The sequence below is a fragment of the Sciurus carolinensis genome, chromosome 12 (assembly GCF_902686445.1).
Source record: "Sciurus carolinensis chromosome 12, mSciCar1.2, whole genome shotgun sequence".
In the NCBI taxonomy this organism is placed as follows: domain Eukaryota; kingdom Metazoa; phylum Chordata; class Mammalia; order Rodentia; family Sciuridae; genus Sciurus; species Sciurus carolinensis.
In genome coordinates this window covers 78,024,728-78,052,424 of record NC_062224.1, presented here as the reverse complement: position 1 = coordinate 78,052,424, position 27,697 = coordinate 78,024,728, and the positions used below count along the sequence as shown (strand labels likewise).

Sequence of the window (27,697 nt, the reverse complement as noted above, 5' to 3'; positions counted from 1 at the left end):
AAATACCAACTTGATAGCCTTTTTCACTGAGAGAGCATTCGAGACCCTGAGGCTGGGTTGTGAGACTACCAAAGGCTGGAATACGTAGAGAGGAGGACCAAGGACTGAGGCGTTCTGGGCTCTCCAGTCAGAGGTAGGAATTGGCAAAGGTGCCAGGGGCAACTGCCAGGGAGTAGGAGGGAACCCGGAGAGTACTGAGTGTCCTGGATGACTAAATGAAAAAGAGGGTGTCTGTGCAATAGACTGCAAACACATCAATGCATGATGCAGAATATTTTTGATAAATATAGCATATATTTAGTATATTTTTCTTTGTAGTTATATATAACATTAGATTCATTTTGATATAATTAAAAGACATGGAATATAATTTGCTTAAGTTTAGTATTTCCCCTTTGCCTCCCTCTTCCTGTTCCCTTCCCTCTTCTCATCTGCTGTTTACTTTGAGATTATTATTTTTCAGTTAGTTTTGTGGATACACGTGATGGTGAGACTCATTGTGGAATACTCATATAAAAAGATACATATCTATGTTAACTTGGTAACGGCAAGTGAAGTTTCTTGAAATTTTGTTATATATCTACATGAGCTATTTATAACTGTATAATAAGACACATATATCCTTGGCTACAAGATTTCTATGATAGATTTTAATTGAGGAAATACAGCAAATGTGGCCTAGTAAAAAGGACTTCAAGAGTCAAAAGGTCCCAGTGTTGACCTCAGTTCTGCTGCTCTTTGCTCTTTGAGTATAGGCCCATTAAACAGTCTTTTTTTCTAGCACCATTTTAAACTCATCTGGAGTGTGGATATTAATTCTTGCTGTACTCCATTATTGTGAGAATCAATTGAAATAATAGACCTGAATATGGTTTAACACAAGTCTCTCTGAATGTATGTATAAATGTGATTGTAGTATATTATTAATATCTAATATGCTACTTAGATTATGAACTATTATAGATCATAATCATTTGTGATTTTTAGATAGCTTTTTAAAAAGTGGAGTAGAATAGAAAGTAACACTATGTACTTCTCAGAGTAAAGATGAGGTTCTTAAATTTTTCTGTTCAGTTGAATACCTGTATTTGTTATCTAGTCTGAACAAATGACAAATTTAGAACTTTAAAATATTGTTACTTTTTGGTGTGTGTGCGTGTGTGCGCGTGCACAGGTGGCAGTGGTGGTAAGGGATCTGTGAGCTGCTTAGCTGGATGGTTTGACTCAGGTTGAAGACGAGCCAACAGATAGGGATGCAGGCATCTGAAGGCCTGAGTGAGTTGGAGGACCCACTTCCAAGCTCACCCTTCATCTCCACGCTTACCCTTGTGAGTGTTGCAGAGGGCCTTGTTTGGCCTCTCACCACCAGGACCTTTCCTTAGGACTACTTATGGTATGTATTATCACTGCTTCCATCAGACACATGATCAAAGAAAAAACAAGAGAGTGACCCCAAGGCAGGAGCCACAGTATCTTTTATAACCTAATCTCGAAAGTGAAATGTGATCCCTTTTGCTGTGATTCTCATTAGTCACACAGCTCCTGGTGCAATGTGAGAGGGGACTCTACAAGGATGTGAACACCAGGAGTGTGGGGATCATTGAATATTGTTTTGGAGACAAACTATCACAACTTCTATATAGTTGTGAATACTGGGTTAAGATAGAAAATACAGAGCTGGGGTTGTGGCTCAGTGGTAGAGCACGTGACTAGCATGCTTGAGGTATGCTTTGATCTCCAGCAGAAAAAATGAAATATGAAATGAAAAAATGAAATAAAGGTATTGTGTCCATTTACCACTAAAAACATTAAAAGATAGAAAATACATTTAAAAACATGGGTCATGTGAATGTATTTATGAAACATCACTGTATAGTGTCTTACTGTACATCATTGGACAGAGGTACACATTAAATGTACATTTAAGCTCAAGTGTTGATCCTCTTTACACCCTTGTTAAATTACCAGGGTTCTAAGATCATGGACATGAACTCCAGTGATTTTTTTTTTTTTTTTAACAATGAAATGGTATGATTTAAGTTTTATGGGTCATGTGGGACTGTTTGTCTCTAAATTAAATCCAGCATGTACTAGCATCTTCTCATAGTCCTCCTGTCTGATTTCTGTAGTTCTGCGTTTTTTTGTCTGATGATCTGCAAAGTATAACTACCATTGATGGGTTCTCTCTTCAGGTATGTGACTTGATTCAAGAGTCTTGTAGAATTCAATACATGGGCTGGTAGTAGCAATTACACTTTCTGCCTTTTTTTTTTTTTCCTGCATGATATTGTCTTGTGAGTGTGGTCTGGGTAATGAGCTTGTGGGAAATTCTACCTGCAGATAAATGGGGTATAATTAAACTCTTCTATTTTGTGAATAGAGACTATTATATCCATAAAGGTGTGCCCTACTTAAAGGAATCTTGTAGAATAATTACAGACATGATTTTTAGTATAATTTGATATATCCTGCTGTGAAAAACAAACGTCTTAGCTCTCCTAATGAATAATTTTTGTTTTTCCTAGTATAAGTGGCTGAGAAAAGAACAGATTATCTTTGAAGTGCTAATAGATCCTAAGCAGGCTAAAAGTCTCAGGTTATCCTGTTAAAAGAGCAATAGGAAGCACAACACAGGAAAGACACATATGGCCACTGGTTTTTAACTGAAAAACCGTGGGAGTTTCAAAACTTATCAAGCTAGTGCTACAAATTAGTTGGAAAGGAACTGTTTTTACAAGAAGGCGTCCTGTTTGGCATTTGCTGTTCATACTGCAAGTCAGCCCTGTAGCCACAGGTCTTCTCGAGCTTATTAAGGTCTTGGAAGGAAGTCAGTGTTCCTCCATCTTCCAGGCACAGTGGAGAAATGAAGGACCTGTTACTCTCAGCAGGCTCCTAGGACCATGCACAGGCCCTTTTCTTCTTCAGGATGCTTTCCCAAAGGCTGGACTTGCTGCAGGTTTTTAAATTTATGCATCAGTTGCCTCCTTAAGCTGCCAACTCCTGTGAGCAGGGGACTATTTGTTCCAGCACCTGACAGTGTCTGGCACTTACTGGAGGCTCAATATTTTTTTGAAGAGAAAGAAAAAGAAATTAAATTCCTTGTTATCTGGAATGGATTTATGTCCAGAAGAGTAGGGTTTGTGTTATAATGTATATATGATACTCTTTTCTCAGTGTTTCAACTAAATGTACTAAAACTCAATTGTCCTTGAAATGTGTGAAATTGAAAATTTGGAGGCTATTTACAGAATATAGGTTGAATGGCTTTTACCTGGAATACTTGCGACTAGAAGCGTTTCAGGTTTTGAAGCATTTTGGATTTCTATATTAGGGATACTAAACCTGTAATTACTGTCAAGGTAAGATCTCCCTCTGTCCCTCCCTCTCCGTTTGAATCTTGTAATCATTTCTGATAAAATTTAATGAAGAGATTTAATTTTTATAACTCAGATGTGGACCACTGATAACTCGAGCTGGTCAAGATTCACTGGATTAGAGAACTCTGAAGGTTCCTTTATGTCCAAAACTGTATGCATTCTTGAAGGCCAGCATTATCAGCCAGTCATCTGAAGTGGCTTCCTTTCTGTCCAGAGGCTGCTGAGCGTGGGCTGGCTGCTGACGCTGTGGCTGTAGACCTGGCCACTGACTTCGGCTTTGGCACTGTGATGAAAAACAAAGCAAGTGTTGGCATGATGGTTTATGAAAAACTGGGCCGGGCACTTTTGTCGTTTTAGCTGTCTGCCTTGCAGCCTCTTGTGATTTTTTTTTTTTTTTTTCCTTGCTGCCTTTGTTGCGCTGATCAGTCTCCTGTGCATTCCCTGTCTAGTCCTGGGGAGAGCGTCTGTGTCACAGCCACAAGCCTCGTACCGTGACCCAGCCCAGAGAACTCCAATCCATCTGTGTCACGCTTGTAAGCGCAAAAGGATGGCAGGCAGACCTGGATGGATTCAGAGAAGCCTTTATTCCTGTGTGGACTTGGGCGCTGTTGGGGCCCATTTTCCAGATGGGGAAAATGGCCCTCAGGTGCAGAGGGGATTTTGGTTTTATAGGGTGCAATGATGTAATCACTGGAAGCTGTGTACATGCAGTTTTGACCATCGGGGGATAGTTGTACAGGTTAAAACTTAGAAGGGTGGTTGTAAAAAGGTTGAAACTCATTGTTCTTATTCTGGGATCCATTGTTTCCTAGAGTTTCAGTATTTGCTGTGCCTCTGTTTAGGGCTAATTTGTGATGGGGGAAGGTCTAAATTTAGGACCCATTGTTATTGGGAAAGGGTACACTGGGAGAGATTTAATGTTTGGCCAATTTCCCCTCCTTCCTCCCAAGCCACACCATCCCTCTGTTTTTCTTGGGGAGCTGTCTATTAGGAATAGTATTTTCCATAGTGCTTCAGCGCTGGTCTCTGCTCCCCATTCTCCCCTGCCTGTGCTGGATTGTCATCTGGGTTAATATCCCATTGACAAATAGTTGCTCTTTTATTTTCTCCTTCTGGATTTCAATAAAAAGAACTTGATAGAATGCTATGGATGGGAAAAGTCATATTTACTTACATTAGCTCAGCCATCTGAGTGAAAGAGATGCCCAAAGAGAGACATAGAAATTTTGCTAGTAATTAGCATGAGAGAGACTACAAAGACCTGGAGACCTTGTTTTAAAACCCTGCCTCTCTGCTTGAATCTTGGGCATTTAAGTAGGGAATAAATATCAAATGGGCATTCTTCTCAAGGTGTCTGTGTTTAGTTAGTATGACAATAAAACTGAGAAGGCAAAGGTTACAAACTAGTGAATGACAGGTTGAACTTATTTAAAAATCTATTGAGCAGCATTTTCAGATACAGTGGCACTTAAAAAAATTATGGTTATAAGACTTTTCATTTTGAAAAGGAGAGAAAAACCTGTGTAGTGCACCCCAGTTCAACACACTTGAGTCTTCTTTCTTTTTAGACCTGTGGATCTTGGGTTTCTAATGGTGGCAGAGCTAAATGTTCAACTATTCCAACAGATAAAACCAGATTGCTGAGTGATCATACAATGGCTAGTTTTTTCAAACCATAGTGAAGGAATTCATCAAAGGTCTACCATGAGTAATCATGCATTGTAATGTTGTATTCGTAAGTGAAATGCCATGGGGTGGGATGGGTTTTTAATAAGTTATCTGATATAAATATGTTTGTGCCAAGAAGATGTTCAGCTTTTAGGATTGTGGTGATAGTTTTATGATTTGCTTTGTTTTTGTGACCTGGTGACTTTTTTTTTTTTTAAATCTTAATTACCCAGCTTTCAGAATGCAACCGTCTTAAGGTCTGGCCTGATAATTTTTTAGGTCCTAAAGCTTTGGGTATTTGGGGCCCAGTTTATAAGCAGCTGTTAAGACCCCATATCTCTATGCAGTTTTTCCTGAGCAGGGGAAATGCAAAAGTTATATATCCTTGTTCTTTCTTTGGAAATACTCAATATTCTGTTGTTAAAGGCAACCTGGGCAGAAAGATCAGCAGGGTACTACCCATAGTTGCACTGGAGATGTGGAGTTCTCTCCCACTTATCTTACTGCTTCTGTGGACTTCATTGCTGTACATGTTGCTTGGGAGAAAGATGAGAGCATCTATTGCCATCTCCTCTGACCCAGGAACCAGCTACCCTTCCTATCAATAACATTAAATTCCAGCCCAAGCAATGCTCTGAGGTGGGGGTCATTGCCAGTTGGCTTTTAGTTTGAGAAACCTAAATACTTGGAATGGACATGTTGTCTGGGAAGACCTCACACCAGGCTGTCCAACTGCCACTCAGCCTTCAAAACCCAGTGAGAGTATCACGTCTGGGAAGCCCTTCCTGCATTCTTCCTCTGTCTTACCTCCATGTTGGTGCAATAGGAATACTCTCTCATGAGCTCCCACAGTATCCCATGCTGGGCTTCTATTTTGCATTTGCTACCTTGACTGGGAGTCCTTATATTTCCTCTGCTAGTTTGGATCCTCGGGGGACTGCTCTAATACTGTCCCCCCCCCCCCAGCGTCTAGTACAAAGTTTGCTTTATAACAGATCATCTTACATATTAAATTTCTTTTCTGACTGTGGCCCATAGACTTATTTTCCCCACCTTGTCCTTTCCAGTTGCTTCAAATTGCCAGGCATACATATCTCTATCTTTGTCACCTCCCCTTTCTCTTTTGCTCCAGCACCTTTGCCATCTTTTATCTGTTGCTTTGGAGTTGGGCCAGGAAGACGAACCTACTCTAGGAATTGAGTGGTGAGGACTCAGTATAGGGAATGAGAGGTGTACATCATCATGGAGGCTGGGAAGGCTGTGGGAAGCTGCTGGTGCTGAGCTCAGCTGCTCGCAGAGCCAGGCGGGGTCTCAGGAGGCCTCAGTATAGAATTGGCTAGAAGAACCTGTGTGTGTCATCTCTGAATGTTCCCAGCTCTGGCACAACTTAATTAGAAATCAGCTGAAAGAAAATCTAGGAAGTCTTAGTTTGTAGACTTTCGCCCTTGAGCTATAGGCTAGTTGGTTCTTAGAAGGATGCAATAGTCAACAAAATATTGGCATATCCAGTGTTCTGTCTTGCTAGATCTGAGACCTTCCCCATGAACTTCTGGATACCATGTATATTTAAAAATTCAAGGCTCTTCCTACCCCATGGATTAATGCTTTAATTTCATCAATAGAAAGGAACCCTTATCCATAGTCCCATCCCAACAATTAAGATTCTCTTATAGCTGCATTTTATGTTCCCCAAACCACTAGATCTCCTTAAGAATAAAAAGAAAAATCTGTTTTTGTCCAGAAATTATAAACATCTTTTGAAAATCATCTCATTTAATTTATAATGTGTAAGTCATTTTATTTGTTCTAGGTACCCAGGGCTTCACACATGGTAGGCAAGTGCTCTGCCACTAAGCTGCATCCCCAGCCCATGTTAGTCTTTTTAAAATCACTGTATTTAGCAAGGAGATCTGAATTCAAGTTAGTTGGGTCAATTATGAGCAATATAATAGTAGGTGAATAACTAATCTTCATTCATTCATATATTGAGCTCAGATTGATTTGTTGTGGGCCAGGTCCTGTTAGGTACTGCGTATGGGTTTACTTAGTTGTCAAATGGGTATAATACAAGAACCCTCTTTTCCTTATGGTTTAAGAAATGTTTGTGACATTGCCTCGAAAATTGAAAATTGTTGAAACATTAATTATTTCAGTGGACATGGACTTGTGATTCACATTTATAATGGTTTCTTTAACAATTTATACTGCCATGTCGGTAAAGTGGTATCATGGTCATGTCAAGTTGCAACGCCTGAGGTAAATCAACCTCAGTGATTGGCTTAGCCTGTGTGCCTTGCTTGTGCTGTTATTGAAGGTAAGGATGAGAATGGTCTCCCTAGAATTGGATGTAGTGGGTGAGAGCTGAGTTCCAAAGGAAGTTAGGCCTCCTCTCAAATGTGTACCAAGTAACTTAATAACAACAACAAAAAAAGGCAAAAACATTTGTAGGTCAAACTGAACATGGATGCTGATGCCCGATAGCATATGATGTTATCGGGAAGTTTGTCTCAATCACTGTCTCAGCCTCTTGGAAAACAGATGTTGACTGAGGCCAAGACAGGGCAGCATGGTGACACCTTCAACAAAGAACTGGAGTCTAGGGAACTGGCTCAGCCTTACCACTAGATGTGTTTCAAATGCTTTCTTCTTCCTCATCCTCTGCTTCCTCATCAGTCAAGTGAGGTGGTTAGAACAGTTCAGCTCTAAGGTCTTTTCTGTTTTCTGACATTAAGTCAGGTAGTCCAGGGCTAATGGGGGCCTCGAGTCTAGGTATAAACTTTCTTAGAGATTTGTCTTAGTTTTTCCCCAGGTCTTCTAAGCCAGTTTCCCAGCAGGAATGTGAAAGCCAAACTTGGGCAGCCTAGCAATGGGATAAATGACTATGTAGCTGAAAGACTATGAAGATTGAAAACTGAAGAGGCAAAGGCAAGGGTTGTGATCTGAATGTGGTACTTTGTATAAATATCACCCTTCATGTGTCTTACTAAGTGGCCATAACAAGGGCTTCCAGAACAGTGCTCACTAGCTATGTGGCATTTGCAGCTTTTGGCCACAATTCATTGCTGTTTTGAATGACTAACTCTCAAACAGCCAAATTCAGCCTGGGAGGAAGGACCAGGACTTGGTGGGCAGGGAGCCTGGTAGTCCAGAACAAGTCCTGGAACCCACCATAGGTTCTGGTCCACATTCTGCCATGGACATGCTCTGTGAGCCTAATCCTTCCTTTGTCATCATCTCCTCTAAATGGAATGACATATAAGCCCCGATGCTCTGAGTGTGCACGTGGGCAGCACCACATTGTCAGGCTCCACAAGCCTCATTATGATGCACTGTGAGGCTCTAATGAGCATGGCAGTCATAATTGTAATAAATAAACCATCAGGGCCACAGCAGGTGCATTAGCCCAGGCAGAGTGTACTAATCCACTGATGCAGTTATCAGACCAGTGCTGCTGCTCTGGGAGTGAGCATGGGTACTTGGAGATGTTTTCAAAATGTCCCTGAAACTTGGACTCAGAAGCCTGAGGCTAGAAACAATCTTAAAGGTGATCCCTTCCAGTTTTCTAAGTCTCAACACCCTCTGCTACCTGTGCTTGTAATACTTACTGAGTAACTGGAAGTTCACCACCTTGTGTGGATATTGCAGTTTATTATATCACACTGAAATCTACCTTCCCATCGCTGCTGTTGGTTGATAGTCAAGATTTTGTTGCCTGAACATCACAGACATGCACACAGGATTTTCAATTTTTAATTTCTGGAAGGAATCAAGAAGAATTTGCACAGGATTGATGTTCCTTATATCACCTGGTATCTGTTGGGGGCTGTGCCATGCGGACGGCGCCTGATCACATCAGCAGTGAGGAGGTTAATTAACATAAGTGCACTCAGGTGATTTACCACTTGCCGTATTCAGTTAAGTCCACGCGCACAACACGTGCACAGGTGTTCCCCAGCGCGCCTGCTCGGGCCTGCTCGTTTTGACCCTTGCAGTGATGGGGCAGCTGGCTCCTCGCCTGATCGCAACTGGCGTGGTCCCGCCTTCCGCCTCCTGGAGGGAATATAAGTGGGCAGTGGGCGGGGGCGCGACAGTAAGGAGCAGCAGCAAGCAGCAGCAGCTAGCAGCAAGAGGCGGAGAGAAGCCACTAGCAGAAAGGAAGAAGCAGCTAGCAGAGAGAAGCAGCAGGCAGCGGGGGGAAGGCAGATCACAGAGCAGAGAATTGAGAACACACCTAGATCACAGATAGGTAGATCGCAGTACGCGGGACGCATCACTAAGAAGCACCTCAGATAGACGCACCCTTAGTTCACAGGATGCAGGACGCACCTTTAAGAAGCAGCAGAACTAAGAAGATAGAGATCTCTGAAAGTGTAGTCTCTCTCTCTTATCAAAGTCTCTTTCTCTCTTATGCAAAGTGTCTCTCTTTCTCTCTAAGAAAAGCCTTTCTTCCTCAATAGCCCGGGAAACAAGCGAATAAGCAAGAAAGCAGCCCACTAAAAGAAAGATAGAAGCAGTTCGTTTCCAGTCCACCACCGATAAAGACCCGTGCAAATTGTTGCTGCAGGTGGTGACAAATACCTGTGGATTTGGCACCACAAAGAGCCAGTGACAGATATCCTTGCTTTCTGTGTGTTGGTAGCTGTGAAAGATGATTTGCTTAGTAGGTGACAAGAAAAATTGTGCTTCAGTTTGGTAAATCTCTTATTGCAGAGGAATAAACACATTTCTATGTATTTTATGCTTTTATATATAATGATTAAATAACTACTTTTGATCATCTTTCATCTGCAGGGTACTATACTCATTGCCAGAGCAAGCAGAGGCATTGGGGTCTTATTACAGTATATTGTTCATCCATAGATTGACCCGATGTTTGACTTACCAGTGGGTATTTATTGAGGATCTGGTAGGTGCCAGGCTTTGGTTCTTGCTCTTATGGAATTTATACTCCATAAATTTATAGAAATTCTTGTTGATTTTTGCCATCTCTTTACTAGAATCAGTACTTCTCGAAGCAGAGGTTGTGTGCTATGTGTCTGAATTCTCAGAATTTGACACATAATAAGCACGTGGTAAATAGTGAGTGAGTGAATTGGCATTTGATACTCTGAGATAGATCCTGAGCCAGCAGTTTACTGGTTATGTGACCAGGAATAAGGACATGAGGCTTCTTAAAATAGGGGCTTATTTTTCAGGGCTCTTATGAGAATTAAGAGATAATATAGTGCCTAGCACAGTGCTTGGCATATAGTGCTATAAAATTTGCTCATTTCCTTCCAATTTTAGCTCCTTAGGGGCCTTTTGCATAAGAAAATTACAAGATATTTCTGGAGTTACATAAGAAAATTACAAGATATTTCTGGAGTTACATAAGAAAATTACAAGATATTTCTGGAGTTCAGTGGTTTGCTAGTGTTCTGAAGTCACAGCCCCATTCCTGAGCCCTTAAGAAGGAGTCCAAGTCAGCTCCAGAGAACTGTTCTTGTAGATTTGCCATCCAATACTGGAATTGGCCATTTCTAGAGGGAGCTTTGTTGGTTACATTTTAGAAACAATAATCCAAGACTAAGGAGACTTGTTGCTCTTAGGTTGGTCATTTCCTCCCTATGCCTTTTCAGCAGACCTGGGGGATAGATCAGTTTTAAGAAAAACAATTCTGAATGCTGGTATTTCCAACTCAAATATAGGATTAACAAGTTTTTTCTTACCTCCTTTGACTTTCTATATTTTAATCTTTTTTCATGCTAGTTTGCTTTCTAATATTGACTCAAAATGCTTATTTTTCATATAGTATGCAAAAGTGTAAAGAAACAGTGACAAAATTACTAATACTGAAAACAGATTTTTTTTTTGTATCTGTGGTTCAGTGTTTTGTTGTTTTGTTTTTGGTACTGGGATTGAACCCAAGAACACTTAACCACTGACCCACATTCCCAGCCCTTTTTATTTTTTCTTTTGAGACCAGGTCTTACTGAATTGCTTAGGGCCTTCCTAAATGGCTGAGGTTGGCTCTGAACTCAAGATCCTCCCGCCTCAGCCTCCCGAGCTGCTGGAATTCCATGTGTGTGCCACCACGCCCAGCTGTACCTGTGGTTCTAAAGATAACTTATCTTTGTGTATTTTAAAGTCACTTGAAATAATTCCTTTTGTTGTTTTTGTAGTTATGCCACCAACTGCATGCTTACTTAGGTTTCTTTATTTCGTCGATGCTTAATTTTTAGGAACTGCTTTTTAAAATAATTTTGACTTATATTTTCAGTTATGCAAATTGTTTACATGACTTCAATGTAAAATCTACAAAACAAGTTAATTCATAAACTTATGTCATTGTTTCCTCTACCATGTTCCCCTTCCTGTCCCTATAAATAGCTATATAAAAAATTTATACATTTTCTGATGTATGTTAATATATTCTGGAGACCACATCATAGTACTATCTGGAGATGAGTGATATCACTTTTAATAGCTTTATAGCCCTTCATTATGTGGGGTTTCTTCAGTCAGACCTTTATAGATTGGGTTGCGTTAGCTTTCTGTTACTATAGCAGTGTGTTTATAAAGAGAAAAGGTTTATTTTCGCTGATGGTTTTGGAGGTTTTGGTTCATGATTGCTCGCAGACCTGTTGCCAGATAGCACATCATAGCAGGAGTGTGTGGTGGGGGCAGTCTGCTCACCTCGTGACCGTAAAGTCAAAAGAACAAGGCCAGAGGAAACAGATGGGGGTCCCACAATCCTTTCAATGCCCCCACTTCCCCAATGACTGGAAGACTTCCCACCAGGCTCCACCTTTTAAAGTTTCCACCACCTCACAAAAGTGCTATGCTGGAAACCAAACATTTTATTCATGGGCCTTTGGGGGACATCCCAGATTCAAGTTAGTTTCCATTCTTTTGCTATTGCCAGAAAAATTGAACAAAAACTGCCATCGAGACTAGCCTTTACCCCTATTCTCTCTCATAAGTGCTGGATGGAGCCCCTAGGAGAAGTCTTCAAACAGACATGAGCACTTCTCTGTTGGTGACTTCAACTTTCGTGCTTGACTACACTTGGGCTTTAGCAGTTTGTTGAATTTTTGCTGAATTCTTACTTGCCTGTGTGGTACCTGGTGCCTGTTTTATGCCCTGCTGTAGGTGTGCCAGTAGTGTTTTTTGTCTCCTGGGAAGAGCCTGCTTTCCTTGGCCATAAGCTGCTTAGTTACCATGCAAACTGATGGTTGTATTTGTATTTTTATGTTAAGATCAGAGCCAATATTTCCAACTTTCTATATCATGGGTGATAGTTTCTTTAGTATAGTTTCTTACAAATGAGATTGCATGGTTAAAGGGTGAATGTATATGTAATTGGCCTATTGCCAACTTTCCTGTCATAACAATGACACTGTTGGGCATTTCCTCATTATACTATTTTGCATTTCTTCCAGCAATGTAAGAGGCAACCTATTTTCCCACAGCCTCTCCAACACAGGATGTTAGAATGTTCCAACAAAGTTAGAATGTTGACAGTTTAGGTAAGACATACAATCAGTTTGAGTTAGTCAGTTTTTCATCACTGTAACAAAATACCAAAGATAATCAACTTAAAAAGAGGAAAGGTTTATTTTGGCTCATGGTTTCATAAGTTTCAGTCTGTGGTTGCATCACTCCATTGCTTTGGGCCTGTGGTGGTACAGCACATCATGGCTGGGGTATGTGGTAGAAGAGGTCTGTTCCTTTCATGGCATACAGGGGGTAAAGATAGGAAGGCACCTAGGTTCAACTATCCCCTTCAAAGATACACTCCCAGTGACCTAAGTTCCTCTTCTAGGATCCGCCTCCTAAAGTTTCACCACCTCAATGGCACTACAATCTGGGATACCATGACTTCAACAAATGGGCCTTACAGAGACAGGCTAGATCCAAATGATAACTGCGAGTGGTAGCACATACCTATAGTCATAGCTGTCACAGACCAGGAATTTGAGGCCAGACTGGGTAATATAGTGATACCCTGTTTCAAAAAACAAAATACAATAGCATCAGTATTATTATGTGCACATTTCTCAGTATAAACAAGGTTATCTTTTCATGTGTTAAAGGGCCATTTGCATTTCTTCAGACTCATTTTCTCTCCTTTTTTTTTGAACTTTTCTCTAGTTTTGGAAGTCCTAAATGGTATTTTCTTTTTGTTAATGATTTTTGGTCACATAGGGAATTTCTTTTTAAAATTTTAATGTTGACAATTTTATCAATTTTTTTCTCTGCCTGGGGTGTGTGTGTGTGTGTGTGTGTGTGTGTGTGTGTGTGTGTTGCTGGGGATTGAACCCAGGGCCTTGTGCCTGACAGGCAAGTACTCTACCAACTGAGCTACATCCCCAGTCCCTCTGCCTGGGTTTTGAGTGAATTTTATCTACTCCCAGACTGCGAAGTTCTCCTTCCCTTTAAAACAATATTTCCTGTACTTGAATGAATTCATATTTTATATTCTGATCCACTTAAAATTTTTTCCTGCTGTGGAGTATAAGAATTGGATCCAGTGTTACATTTGCATATATGACTAGCCAGACCCACTGATTTGAGATGCTGCCTTAATACTAAAATTTTTACCTTGATTGGGTCTGTTCGTGGGTTTTTCCATTCTGCTTCACTTGATCTGCCTACTCATGTACCAGCGTGGCACTGCTTTAATGAGAAACTCTCAGTACTATGTTCCAGTATCTCATGGGCTTCATTTTCCTTTTTTGCTTTTTATTTCCAGGGTATCCCTGTTTTTTTATTTATTCTGCCAAGTGAATGTTATAATAAATTTGCAGAGGTGTACACACAGATCCTGATGGTATTTTTATTGGGATCAAATTTATAAATTAGGAAAACTGGCATTTCTATGTCTATCCCAAAATATTTTATGCCTTTCCATTAGTTTGAGCCTAGTTTTACATCTTTTTGGTGGGTTTTTACAATTTTCTCATAGGTCTGGATATCTTTCATGCTTATATCTAAGTATTTCAGTATTTTTTAATACTAACAGGGTTTTCTCCTCTGATTAGTTTTAAGTTGAATATCAATGCTAATTTGCATGTTGATATTTAACCTATTGTTAAAATTTCCTTGTACTCTATAATTCTTTTGGACTTCCATGTGCACGATCATATCATATCAAATAGGAGAATTTTACTTCTTCCTCTTTCATTCCTTTGTCTTTTATGACTTGGACTTTTTTTAGTTGCATTGACCAGCATCTCTAACAGAGAATTCAATGGTAGCCGATATGATGGTCCTCTTTGTCTTACTCTTGACATTGGTAGAAAAGCCTCTACCCTTAAAGTAATATGCTGTTTTTGGGTTTGAAGTACATACATATATTAAAATGCCAATAAATTAAAATATTGAATGTTGTTTAACATGAATGGGTATTGGTTCTCATCAAATGCCTTTTTGTGAATTAATGATAAAATGATTTTTTCTCACTAGTTTTATGATACATTAATTTTCTAATATCTAATAAGGAAAACCTTATTTAAAAAATTTTTTCCTGATATATTTAGAAAAGGTTGGTGAGCAGCCTGATCTCTGGATACCTGATTACTCTGAATAAGAGTCGTGGTCAGTGATCCCTCCTTGAAAATTGTGTTGTTTTTTTTTGGGGGGGGTGCTGGGGATCGAACCCAGGGCCTTGTGCTTACAAAGCAAGCACTCTACTGACTGAGCTATCTCCCCAGCCCCAAAAATTGTGTTTTTGATGTACTTTAATTTTTATTTTATTTTTTAGTACTGGGGATTGAACCCAGGGCCTCACATATGCTAGGCAAGTGCTCTACCACTGAAATACATCCCAAGTCCCCCTCCCACCACCCCCACCATGTATTTTTTTATAATATGGTGTCTTTGAGGCGTCTTGAAGCAACAGGTCAGGCACTTGGTCTATATTGCTGTTGAATCTGCCTAGATGGACTTTGCCACAGTGAGTAAAAGGGGACCCTTTTTCCTTGGCTGTTGGAGTGTGTCTGGGTTTAGATGCTGGCTTTACTTCTAACTTCGTGACCATGGGACAGTTACTTATTAATGCCGATTTATTCCTCTGCAATAGTGGCGATCATTATAGCACTCACATGGTAGCATGGTTGTGAAGATGAGCTGTGTCTACATGTGTAGCTTAGAAGAGTGACTGGCACATGTTGAACTGCCTGCACGTGGACCATGATTGCCAACATCCCCCTCCACTGAATGCCGTGCTCTGCCTTCACGGGGAGAAGCTGCAACCCTTTACTCTTAGAAAGTCTCGCTTTTCTTTTTCCTATGATCTGAAAAAGAGAGGCAGCATTAAATTAAACCTTGCTTGAGTTATACCATACCTTGAAGTCTCTGTGAAGGCTCTTATTTTAGAGATGATCATAACAAACCTACTCTTTGACCTGTCTCTGGAGTTAGAATATTCGTTCTTAAGTGAGACTGACACTCTGGGTTGAAACCTTCATGCATTGGGTAGTTATAGAAAATTATCACTGAGAAGTATTTCAAAGCCTTGAAAGTGGAAATCTCTCATGCATGTTGTAAGAATGGATAATTTCCTGTCCATTAGTCACATAAGGAAGACATTTTGCTTTTCAGAGATTGTTAGATTCTATAATGTGAAAGCAATTTTGAATGTTTAGTTTTTAAATACTTGATGAATGGGGTGCTGGTTTAGTGTCCAGTATCTGGACCACATGTTATAGACAGAGGAGGAGAACAAGGGAGATTCTTGTGGTTGGCCACTTCCTTCATGGGCAATAAAAAAATGGAAAAAGAGGAAGCTATGGCCACATCATTCTGGAGGCTTTGGATCTCGAGACAATGATTTTGGTAGATGAAACTTGTGTTTTAGGGAGGTTTTCAAGATGGCGGCCTAGAGGGCGGCTGCATTTCACATTGCTCCAGGATGCAGGATTCAAAAGAGGAGATAGTGAGAGACTTGGGACCAACTCAAAGCCGCTGGGTGAGTCTCTCCCGTTGGGGAGGCGTCCCGGATGGGGCGGTAGCCCGGGAACGCAGGGAATTTGTGAAGTGGAGTTGCTCGGCGAGACGCCAATCCCCCCACTGGAGCGGTAAACACGGACAACTGGGATCATCGTAGAGGAGGCAGCTCAGCACAGCGCTTGGACTCGGAGCAACCACTGGGGCTCCGGGCGGCTGCCTGAGGAGGAGCTGCGTGGCGAGCTGTTTAGACTCAGAGTAATCGCTTCTGAACACCGGGGGGTTGCCCGGAGGAAGAGGAGAAGCGCGGCGGGTCGCTTGGTCTAGGAGTGACTGCATCAGAGCCACAGGCGGTTGCCAGAGGAGGAGCTGCATTGCAAGCTGTTTGGACTCAGAACAACCGCTTCTGAACACCGGGGGGTTGCCCGGAGGAAGAGGAGAAGCGCGGCGGATCGCTTGGTCTAGGAGTGACTGCATCAGAGCCACAGGTGGTTGCCAGAGGAGGAGGTGAGTGGTGAGTTGATTGGACTAAAAGCGACCGCTCCTGAACACCGGTGGCCTGCCTGGAGGAGGAGCGCGGTGGGTCGCTTGGTCTCGGCGCCTCTGAACACCCGGGGGGCTACCCCGAGGAGGAGGAGGAGGAACAGGGCGGGTCACTTGGGCTTGGAGTGACTGCCTAGGGCTACGGGAGGTTGGCGGGAGGAGGAGACGCGAAGTGAGTCGCTTGGACTCCTAGTGACTGCGTCGGAAACTGGGCTGCTGCCCGGTGGAGGAGGTGTGTGGCGGGTCTCTGGGTACCGGAGCTATTGTACGGGGCTCCAGGTGGCGGCTCAGAGGAGGGGCCGCATAGCCAGGCGATTAGGTGCAGAGTAGGGTCCCAGGAGCTAGGTGGCTTCTTGCTGGAAGAGCCGCACAGAGACACGCCTAGGGGCGGAGTGAAGTTTCCAGGACTGCGGGCAGATTCTCTGGGAGAGGCAGCCTAAGGAGACTCGCCTGCAGAGGGTGAGGCTCCCAGGCCCAGGAGGTAGGTCCGGGCCCCTGGGAACGTTGCAGAGGAAGACAGCCCAGCCCAGGCGGTAGTTGTAGATTCAGGGGAACCTCTAGGAGGGGAACTGACCAGCGAGACATTCCCACCGAGTGAGTCTTCCCTACCGGGAGAGGTTTTCCCACAGGGATGGTAAAACCAGAGACACAGGCACAAACAGGACTTGCCTCAGCCCGCAGCCTAGTTCCCCGTTGGATGACCATTGGTCAACAAGTGGAGACACCTCTGCCCACTAGCAGGGAATATACGCCACCTGAGGGTCACCACCCTAGAGAGGCAGCTTCTTTGTGGAGCTCCGCATTATCAACTTCCTCCAAGACTTCAGGCTACTGAAGGATAAGAGGGGATATACTAACAATCTTCAGGGACATTATAAGTTGATAAAGGAAATCTGCAATATCTTAATGAACCACTGATTCCTGAACAATATGAGAAAACAAGGGAAGAAAATGCCCCAAACAAATCTAGATGTTACATCAATAGAATCCAACGACAGCATGGCAGAAGAAATGACAGAAAGGGAGTTCAGAATGTACATAATTAAAATGATTAGGGAAGCAAATGATGAGATGAAAGAGCAAATGCAGGCATTGAATGATGAGATGAAAGAGCAAATGCAGGCATTGAATGATCGCACCAATCGACAGTTAACAGAGCAAATTCAGGAAGCAAAAGATCATTTCAATAAAGAGTTAGAGATATTGAAAAACAAACAAACAGAAATCCTTGAAATGAAGGAAACAATAAACCAAATTAAGAACTCCATAGAAAGCATAACCAATAGGATAGAACACCTGGAAGACAGAACTTCAGATATTGAAGACAAAATATTTAACCTCGAAAACAAAGTTGAACAAACAGAGAAGATGGTAAGAAATCATGAACAGAATCTGCAAGAACTATGGGATATCATGAAAAGGCCAAATTTGAGAATTATTGGGATTGAGGAAGGCTTAGAGAAACAAACCAAAGGAATGAACAATCTATTCAATGAAATAATATCAGAAAATTTCCCAAATCTAAAGAATGAAATGGAAAATCAAGTTCAAGAGGCTTATAGGACTCCAAATACACAAAATTACAACAGACCCACACCAAGGCACATTATAATGAAAATACCTAACATACAAAATAAAGACAGAAACTTGTGTTTTAAAACCTGTGTCCATCCAGATACAAGAGGGCAAACATCGTATGATCCCATTTAGAAGAGGTAGCAATAATTGCCAAACTTACAGAAACAGTGGTGGTTGCCAGGGCCTGGGGAGGCAGCAAAGAAGACTTAATGGGCATAATTTCACTTTGGGAAGATGGAAAAGTTATGAAGATGAAGGACTTTGGTAGCACAGCAATGTGAATTATACTTCCCCACACTTTTTTTTTTGCTATGGAGGATGGAACCCATGGTCTTCACTGTACTGCTAAGATACAACTCCGACCCATGTGAATGTACTCAATGCCATTGATGTGGACTCTTAAAAATGTTAAATTTTTTAAAAATTAATTTTTAGTGTATTATGTGCATTTTCACTGTAAGTGAATTATAAAAAGAAATTTGTACCTGTGATTTGTAGTTCTCCCAGCAGGTGAACTGTTTTCCAAGTTAAGCTAGTCTGAGGACCATTTCATTCCCCTGATCTGGGTGTGGGTCCCCAGGTATTATAGTGGAAGTCAAAGGTGTGGTTAAAGCCTCCTTTAGGTTTTCTGATTTGAAATTGAGCAATATGAGGCACTTAAAGCTATTTTGAAGGTCATTCTCTATTCCTTATTTTTCCCAACTCTCCTCCTTACCAGCACCCCCAGCCAGAAACCCTGCTGGGGTTCTGAGAGATGATTTGGTTGCCCATTCCACATCAGAAATAAGAGAAAAATTATACAAAGGAAAATAAATTTAATCAGTTTTCCCCAAACTGGGAAGATAGCTAATATACCTCATCCAGCCCTACAGAAATGATTAAACTATATAGAAAAAAGGGAAATGTACATGTATAGATTTAATCAGACTGTGCTAGCCAGAGATTTTTCATAATTTGAGTTTCATTGATGCCAACCAATGGTCCAAAAAACATTTTTTTAGCTCCATTCTCAGCATGAGGAAGCTGGGATGAAGGAATACTGGTTATCAGGAAATTGGAAAGATAGGGGCTTTTAATTCTAGAGGGGATTCTGTTACACTCTCCTGCCTCTGCACGGGTTTATTAAGAAGTTTTTTTGACTGTACCACAGAATCATATCAGTATTCATCCCTGCCAAGTTGTCATTTCTCTCTGTACTGCAGTGACCTTTTATGGTCTCCCTTCCCCAGTCCCTCTTACCCCCCATTGTCTTTGAGATGTGACGTTTTAAAACCATAAATTAAAGTGTAGTGGCACCCTCTCCTCCACCAAAGAATCTTAATTGACCTTCTCTGGAGACCCTCACCATAATTGTTCTCATTAACAGAATATCAGCAAAAGTTTCTGCAAAAGAGCTCCAATATGGTTAGACTTCCTATTTCCTATTGCTCTGTCTTGCAGAAGCTAAGTTTGGCCACAGACTTCATGTTACTTCTGCTTTTGTGGTAAAACATGTGAAACCTCTGACTAATCTTAAAAAAAAAAAAAAAAAAAAAAAGACAAAAAGCACACTCTGTGAACTGAAAGGAAAAAAAAAAAAAAAACTTTCTGAACTGACTGCAGCCAGTAAACCTGCTTCATGCTAGTTCCTCGGGGGTCCCGCCTCATCTGTCCTACATCAGAAGAATACTACTCCCCCCAAAGAATGAAGTTTAAACAAATTTAAGAACTATTACTCCGTTGTTACTCTATTGACGTTCAGATAAAACCACAACTTGTTATGCACAACCCTGGAAGATGAGGCCTCTGCTCACCTCTCCAAACCCAGCTTGTCCCCATTCCCCTTTCTGCCACACTCTGGTCATGCTGTCCTGCTTCTGGCAGCTCCAACTTGCTGCATTCCTTCTCAATTTGGGCCCCACTTAGCAGTTTGGTTCTATACACTAGATGTCTTATTTTATATCTAGATTATTGTTCCTCTCATTTCTGTATAGTTGTCCTTGAACCGTACAAAAAAATGTCCCCTCCTCAAAGAGATCTTCCTGAGCATCTGTGGGGCCGGTCACTCAATCCTTTTGCCTCACCAGCATTTGTTGCTATCGGATGTTGTTTATTTACACACTTCTTTGTTGACCTCTTCCAACCAGAATGTGAGCCTCGTGAGAGTTGGGGGTCTTGCTACATTGCTCACCTCTGCACCCCCGGGGCCAAGGTCAGTGCCTGACGCAGAAGGCACTGACAAAATATTTACTGAATGAAAGGATGAATGTCAACACAGATGCAGCAAAGATGTAAGACGTTTATGCCTGTGAGGAGGCTTTGATTTCCTCCTTTTACTGTTCTCCTACCACATTTTCCGATGCTAATTCCACTCTTGATCTTCTCCATTTCACTACAGTTTTCCAGGGATTGTCAACTCTATGTAATTGTCCATCCTAATGGGCTTTCCCGTCATAAGCACGCTTAAAAACCCTCTTGCTCCGGTCTCCACTTCCCTGTGTAACCAATCACACATTCATGAGAGAGTCTGATGTAGCTTGTGTCTTGGGCCCTCACTTCTGTGCAGGTAGACCCTAAGCATACGGTGGTGTGTGCGCTGGCGTGTGTCTGGGGCAGGTAGGATGAAGTCATCCCTGTGATCTTGGCTCACTCTCACGCTCTGTTCCAGGGTCTCCCTGATCCTGCTCTCCTGCCTGTTTCCTGAGCTCTGTGCTGGTCACTCAGAGACCCTGCCCCTCCAAGCCCTCAGCTTTCATCTGCACTGTGTGGGCCCTGGAGAGAGTATTCTCCCTTTCTGGGCAGCATTATAAGACATTTTCTGTCCTTTTTAGGTAGGTGGCTTCTCTCTCTGAGTTATTGGGAATAGAGCTCCTTAAAAAATAGGGAGGAGATGACAATTTATTGAGTACTTCCTGTATACCAAGTACTCTGCTAATCCACGTTTACATACATCATGTATTTCTCATAAATCGCCCGTGAATAAGGTCTGTCCATTTCCCCAATGAGGAAACTGAAGTCCAGAGAAGTGAAGTAACTTTCCAGAGCCTTGATATTGAGACCCTGCAAAGCACATGTGCTCAAGGGAGCACAGGAAGGTGAACTTGCTTGGAGCAGGGTGTCCACATAGAAGCAGAATCATGTAGGTGGGAAAGGATCTGTGTATAAAATGAATACCATTTTCAGTTAGTAACACTGAGAAGTAGTGAGGGCCTGTACTTTTAGAAGGGTGCTTTGGAGGAGCAAGTAACTTAGGCCTTTTAGAATTGAGTTTGGTTCCCAGATTTGTCTTCTATTGGCTGTCCACTCTGTACAAGTTACTTAGCCTCTCTGATCCTTGGTTCCTTCGCTAATATACGAGGTACCATTCCCTGTTGCAGCAGTAGCTATATGCATATGTGAGTACTGAACATAGTGCTTACCACATTCTAAACACAAAATAAGCAGTAACTTCTAATAGTTTTTCATTAAACTTGCAGGGTTGTCTTCCCCTGGATGAGTGAAGGCAGTGGAAATCTTTGTTCTAAGCTACACATTTCTACCTTCCATACTGTAGATCTGGTCAAAGTTGCTCTTGCTAACTGTAGCGTAGATATTTACTTTCATGACTATGCTAAGTACCATTGGTTTTTAAGAGGAGGGATCATTATTACTTTTTTAAGTAAGTTGTATTAAATATTACTGTGGAAGAACTTGGCATCTCATCCAGGCCTATGTAAGACCAAATATAACAAGTCAGCCGTTCCTAGTATAGGTAGATCTCCCTTTAGAGAATGGCTTTGTGCAGAAGACTTAGAATAAATGGAACGTATGTACCTCAAATCCCATTTTCCCCTGAAGTCTGTAATTATTTCAGGTAAGTGATGTAGTAAATGATGTACTTTTTATTTTGTCTTTGAGGTTCTTTATTTCTTTCTTGCCCTGAGTCTGATCTGTAAATATATAGTTATGTACATAAGAGAATCTTGTCATTTAAAAGTATCCCATAAGAAATCCTATTATAATGTGGGTAATCAGTGAATGTTTGTCAAGTGGGTGAAGTGCCAGACCTGCTGGCTTGCTCCAAGAATAGAGCCAGAGGCCAGGGACAGGCAGGTCTTGGACGGTCACACCCCACCTGAGTGAATTCCTGTGTCCATTCCTGAAGGGACAGTATTAACTCGGTCTTCCTCAGGCAGATTGCCAACATAGGAAGAGAGTCTGTGGATAGGACATGACAACCGTCATCTAGGTGTTAAGAGCAGGAACTGTGCCTGATGGATAGGAGCTGCATGATTCTGGCCACCTGCTCTTTTCACTCATAGCTACACATAAAGGGAGAGAAGGCTCTTGGTTCAGGAGGAGCAAGCTAATTGAACAAACCTTTGTTGCACTAGGTCAGTTTGGAGAGGGGAGGTTGAGATGTGAACAGTCCACCATTGCCTGGGCCTTACTAAAGTGGGTGGAGCAGCAGCTTGGCTCAACTCCCTACTCGGCCCAGGCCCAGCTATGGTATGGGGGTCTTTGTAGGTGGAAAGCTGCAGGGACTTGATCTGGGGAGAGCTCTGAAGACCAGGGCAAAACCCCACCAGGGCCACCTTCCTGTTGGCAAGTGTTCTGTGCTTCAAAACATCTCATTTTATATTTGAGGAAATGAGTATCTGGGAAAACTAGCATTATAAAAAGGTTCATCTACTGGAAAAGTGGAAGGTTCGGGAAATCCATCTGCATGACCTTAATTTTTAAAGAGAACTTAGACTTGCTGAGATACTTTGCACTCAGAGCCATGGCTTGACATTAGAATCACCAGGAGGGTTTGTTAAATTTCTGGGCTCCATCCCTAGAAATTTTGAATCACTCTGAGATGGGCTTGAGCATTTGCATTTCCAACAATAATGCTACTGCTACTTAAGGAATCACACTGTAAGGACCACTGCCAGAGTAATTCATTTCTTCACCATGCTCTGAATGTGTGTGTGTGTGTGTGTGTGTGTGTGTGTGTGTGTACGTATTCAAGTCTACCATTGCTGTAAACCTGTTTTGTTGATATGCTTGTCTTTTTTCTCCTCTAAACAGGCATTTTGATGTTGGACTGCATAATTTCTTAATCAGGTAAGTCAGTACTTTTATTTTTGATACCATTGAACAGCATCTCTATTATGGAAAATTGTAATGGAAAATAAATTCTCATTAAATATCTTGATAAAATAATGGTAATTATGTACTTGTCAAGAAAAAAAAACCTGCTAAAACTATTTTTTTGGTGCTTACCACAATCACACATGATTAAATAATCAAGGAAATCTATGTCTAAAGAGATTTGTATCTGAAGTAATAGTTAACCAAGATCTTAATTCTAACTACTAGGTTTTTGGAAAGACAAATAGAAAAGTAAGCAGTGCCAGCTTATTCAAACATTAAACAGCCCATTTAGCTAATTTTTCTGCATTGAATTTAATCTTTTTAAGCTAAATTTAATGCTTATTTTACAGTTATGAAGATACAATCTTGTTCATAATTGAAAGAGATTACAGATGGCCATTTATATCCTAGCTTATTGGTGATTTTTACCAGAGTTGGCTTCTGGGCATATTCATTTCAAATAGCTATTAAAAAGATTAAATGGTAACATACCAAATAGTAACAGTATTTGTGGGAATTTATGTCATTTAAAAAAAGAACTTTGCTGCATTTTCTAAATTTTTCATGTTGAGCATGTATTACTCTAATAATGGTAAAAAAGGGTCATTAAAATGCCTGTTAAAAATATAAAGGAAACAATAATGGTTGTTGAAGGAACCACTGTAAACTAAAGATTATAGGGAAGCCAGAAATCGTATAGTGATTTGCTTTCTGCAAATGTGATTCTAAATGTTACTTAATTCTGATAGTCTGCTAAACTTGGCAGGTCAGTTGCGATTTTTGTATAGGTGTTATGGTGGTTCATTTCCCATAATGCATGATTATCTGTTAGCAAGATACTCTCTGAAGGGAGGTGTCCACATCTCATACCACCTTTATTTACCCTCTGTGCTGGATTGCATATAGCAGTGTCCAAGAGAGGTCTTCTGTATTTCATCCTCTTTTTCCCAAGGCTTCACCCAAGGCTGCACATTTTGAGGTCTCCTTAGTCTACCTTAGACCCAGGGAATATGGATTGTACTGTTTTTTTCCAGGATTTCAATCACAAACCTTTTCTTTTTAAATACTTTTTAGTTGTAGATGGATACAATACCTTTATTTTTTTGTGGTGCTGAGGATCAAATCCAGTGCCTTACATGTGCTGAGCAAGTGCTTTACCACTGAGCTACAACCCCAGCCCAACAAATCTTTTCTTGATACATCAAGGGTGAATTAATTTTAGTAACAGGGATAAAAGACCCGCAGTCATGGAAAAGGCAGACAGGAGATTCTGTATCTCAAGTAACCAAAAGGTGTCTGGGTATATTTCATGGAATGGTTAGGATTTTTGAGTTGGTGGCTTTGATACTTCGGACAACTCTTATGAAACTGCTCACATATTGTCTTTTGGTGGATGCAAGTTTGTACTTATTTTCTCTATGAGGGCAGGGATTATGCTTAATCATCTATTCATGATTAAGTTCAGAATCTTGTACAGAATTAACTTTCAACATTTGTGGTAGGAGTGAATGAAATGAGATAGAGGGTAAGTTGAATTGAGAAGTTGTCTGGTCAGTCAGTCAGCACATAATTCTTGATCCTAGCATGCACCACTTACTTGGATATGTCTGGGATACTGTCATTTGCAAAATAGATGTTTGATTTAAAGGCTTCCCTGAGTTTATTGCTTGCTAAGCTTGTGGTCTGAGCAAGGGATGGTCTGCCTGTGGGGTCCTGCTTCCCTTTTCCTGTCTGGATTCCAATCATTTTTCCTTGTTGGATCTGTGAGAAGGGAGGAGTGGTCAAGTGGCTGTAATGTAGCTGGTTCTGGGATAACTTTGTCCTGGTGTCGGGGGCATACACTGGAAGATGGTCCAGTCACTTTCATCTGTGTTCTGTGAAGCAAGGAGAACTGGGGAGTAAGGTTTCTCTATGCCCTGCCATCTCCCTAGAGTTTTTCTTGCCCTTACTCTGGGAGGTGCAGAGAAAATCAACACATGCTTTACTTTCCTAACTGGAGACTGAAGGTGAGTTTCCCCTTATATAGGCATCTCCAGTCTCTGAGCAAATCTCTCCATCACACCATAGCAACCCTTCATTCCCCAAGCCAACAATGTAGACTCCGAAGTCACCCTTCCTCTTTCCTCTTCCTACCTTGGGAGCAGCGGGTAGGGTGGAAGTGGTTGCTGGGAACAGAGTCAGTTCTCCATCTCTTACTAGCAACAGGGTGGGGTGGAGAGCTGGGGTTATTTGCACCTTGCCTGGTGTGGTGGTGCACACCTGTAATCACAGCAACTCAGGAGGTTGAGGAAGGAAGATCACAAATTTGAGACCACCTCAGCAACTAAGTGAGACCCAGTCTCAAAATAAAACATAAGAAGGACTGGGAATGTGGCTCTGTGGTTAAGTACCCCTGGGTTCAATGCCTGGTACCAAAGGAAGAAAAAGAAAAGGGGCTCTTTGTTCTAGATTGGCAGGTCAAACCTGATGGTACTGAGCACCATTTATGATTGGGTCCATTACTGAGAACTATTTCACTGGACTTAAGACCAGAGTAGGTTGAAGAGGATGGGGTAAAGTGGAGTGGGAGATGAGGGAATGGAAATGACTGCTCTTAAGGAGTTGAGCTATGAGGTGGAGAAGAGAGAGACAGGACAGCTGGTGGAGAAGGTGGGTCAAATGGGCTGTTTTCTTTTTAATGGGAGAAACTCTCATGTTTAGCTACCAGAACATCTTAAGTGCCCTTTAGGTATAGAGGAAGTGGTTTCAGATGGGTGGAGAGGTGGAGTCTGATTACCAGGTGGCAGTCAGGGGTCCCATGGTTACTCTGGAGAGCAATGGCATTTTTCTGCCAGTCTATCCTTAGAGGAAACATTAGGGTTTGGAAAAGCGAAGGAGATGGCACTCGATGAATCTTTCCAAGGGAAGAAAACTTATTTCCCTTTGTACAAGAAATGGGGGAGGAATTGGCATCATTTTTTGTTTTTTGTTTCTAGATTAAGTACATATATTGGCTCCACGAATCTCTTAAAGCATTCCCTGATTTGTCACACTGTATTAAATGCCTAGTGTTTGCATAACAGAGACTGCAACTTGCCTAAAATTAATCAGAGGCATCTTTTACGTTGATGGAAGTCACGGTGACTTCTCTGGAGTAATGTAAATTTCCCCAGAGCCCTATCTGTGATCTCGGCCTGGGCAACTGCACAGAGCGACAGGCTTCCTCGTGTGTTGTCAGAGCAGTGCTCTGAGCTCTGGGGCAGGAAGGAGCTGTCACCTTGGATGAAATGTGAGCATTTTGGGTATGGGTGCTTTACGGTGACTGTGGGAAAATTCAGCTCCAGACTTCCACATCTTATGGAAATGAAAGGAAAGACTTTGAGAAAGCAGGGATCACAAGTCACCTGAAAATAACCTGAGAAGACCATTGGCTGGAATTCTTAATGTAGCACTACAAAAGAGAAAGGAAATGGCCAACTTGGGAAAGATTATAGAATAAAACAGCTCAGTTTTATTATAGCTAATATGGCAGCTTGTTTAAATTTAGTTTAGCTTAGCTTTGGCGAAGAAGTAAAAAGGATTCATAGTTTTGTTTTTTTTTTTTTTTTGGTTGGTCTTATTTTTTTTTTTTTTTTTATGCTTACATTGACCCTGGCTTTCCTAGTACTCCTTCCCGTTAATTGGGATCTTGCTGTGTCAACCAGGCTGGACTTGAACTCCTAAGCTCAACACAACCCTCCTGCCTTGGATGGGAGAATGATTGTGATACAGGATGCTATCATGATTCCCACAAGAAGACCTAAAGCAACCTTTTTTTGGTCTCTCTAAAGCATTCAATTTTTCAAGTTTCCTTTTTCTCATTTTTCATTGCTTTTATGTTTATAGATTTAAAAGGTAGGTTAGTATTCATATATACATATTTTGTTTTTCATATTACTTGTATTTAACTCTGTAACCCATTTCAGATATATATATATATTTTAAATCAGGAGCTAGCTTTTTTCCCCTAACAAAATTTTCCTTATCCTTTTCTGTATTTATTCCAAAGGCGTGTGTGAGTTGCTCCTTCTGTAGTCAGGAGGATGTCTTTATCCTGTTAGGAGTAGCAGAAATGCAGAGTGTGAGAATCCTGCAATTGATACTTCTTAAGCAAATAGAAAAAGGCTGCGGGCCTCCTATGTGGCCCTGAAGTTATTTGAGAAGATTTCTGGAGTTAATATGGTCCTCAGAAGATAAATTCCTTTTCATAAGTAAACAGATTCTGCTTATGGAGTGGCGTTCGGTATAGTGCACATTGAATCCTCTGCAGAGCTCACATTTATGTGAAACGGCACGCGCCCTTCTGCAGCATGATTTACTCTGATCATAAGAGAAGATAGGTGGGTGGGGAGTGGCCATTCACTTCTTCTGCTGTCCTTTCTTTTCCTGGAGTTTGGTCCAGGCCAACCTTTCCCCAGGGTCAGGAGTATCTTTGAGTTGTCGGAAGAGAAGCGAATGTCATCAAAATGTGAATGGATGGTTCACTG

The 27,697-nt window shown here is 41.5% G+C and overlaps 1 protein-coding gene across 3 annotated transcripts in view; it reads left to right on the top strand.

Annotated features, from left to right (window-relative positions):
• Hhat (hedgehog acyltransferase) overlaps positions 1 to 27,697 on the top strand; it is a 328,256-nt gene that overhangs the window by 162,347 nt on the left and 138,212 nt on the right. For all 3 annotated transcript variants that reach the window (XM_047519801.1, XM_047519802.1, XM_047519803.1), the window contains exon 9: positions 23,127 to 23,162. In XM_047519801.1, coding sequence (XP_047375757.1) covers positions 23,127 to 23,162 — 36 coding nt within the window. The remainder of the gene's footprint in view (positions 1 to 23,126; positions 23,163 to 27,697) is intronic.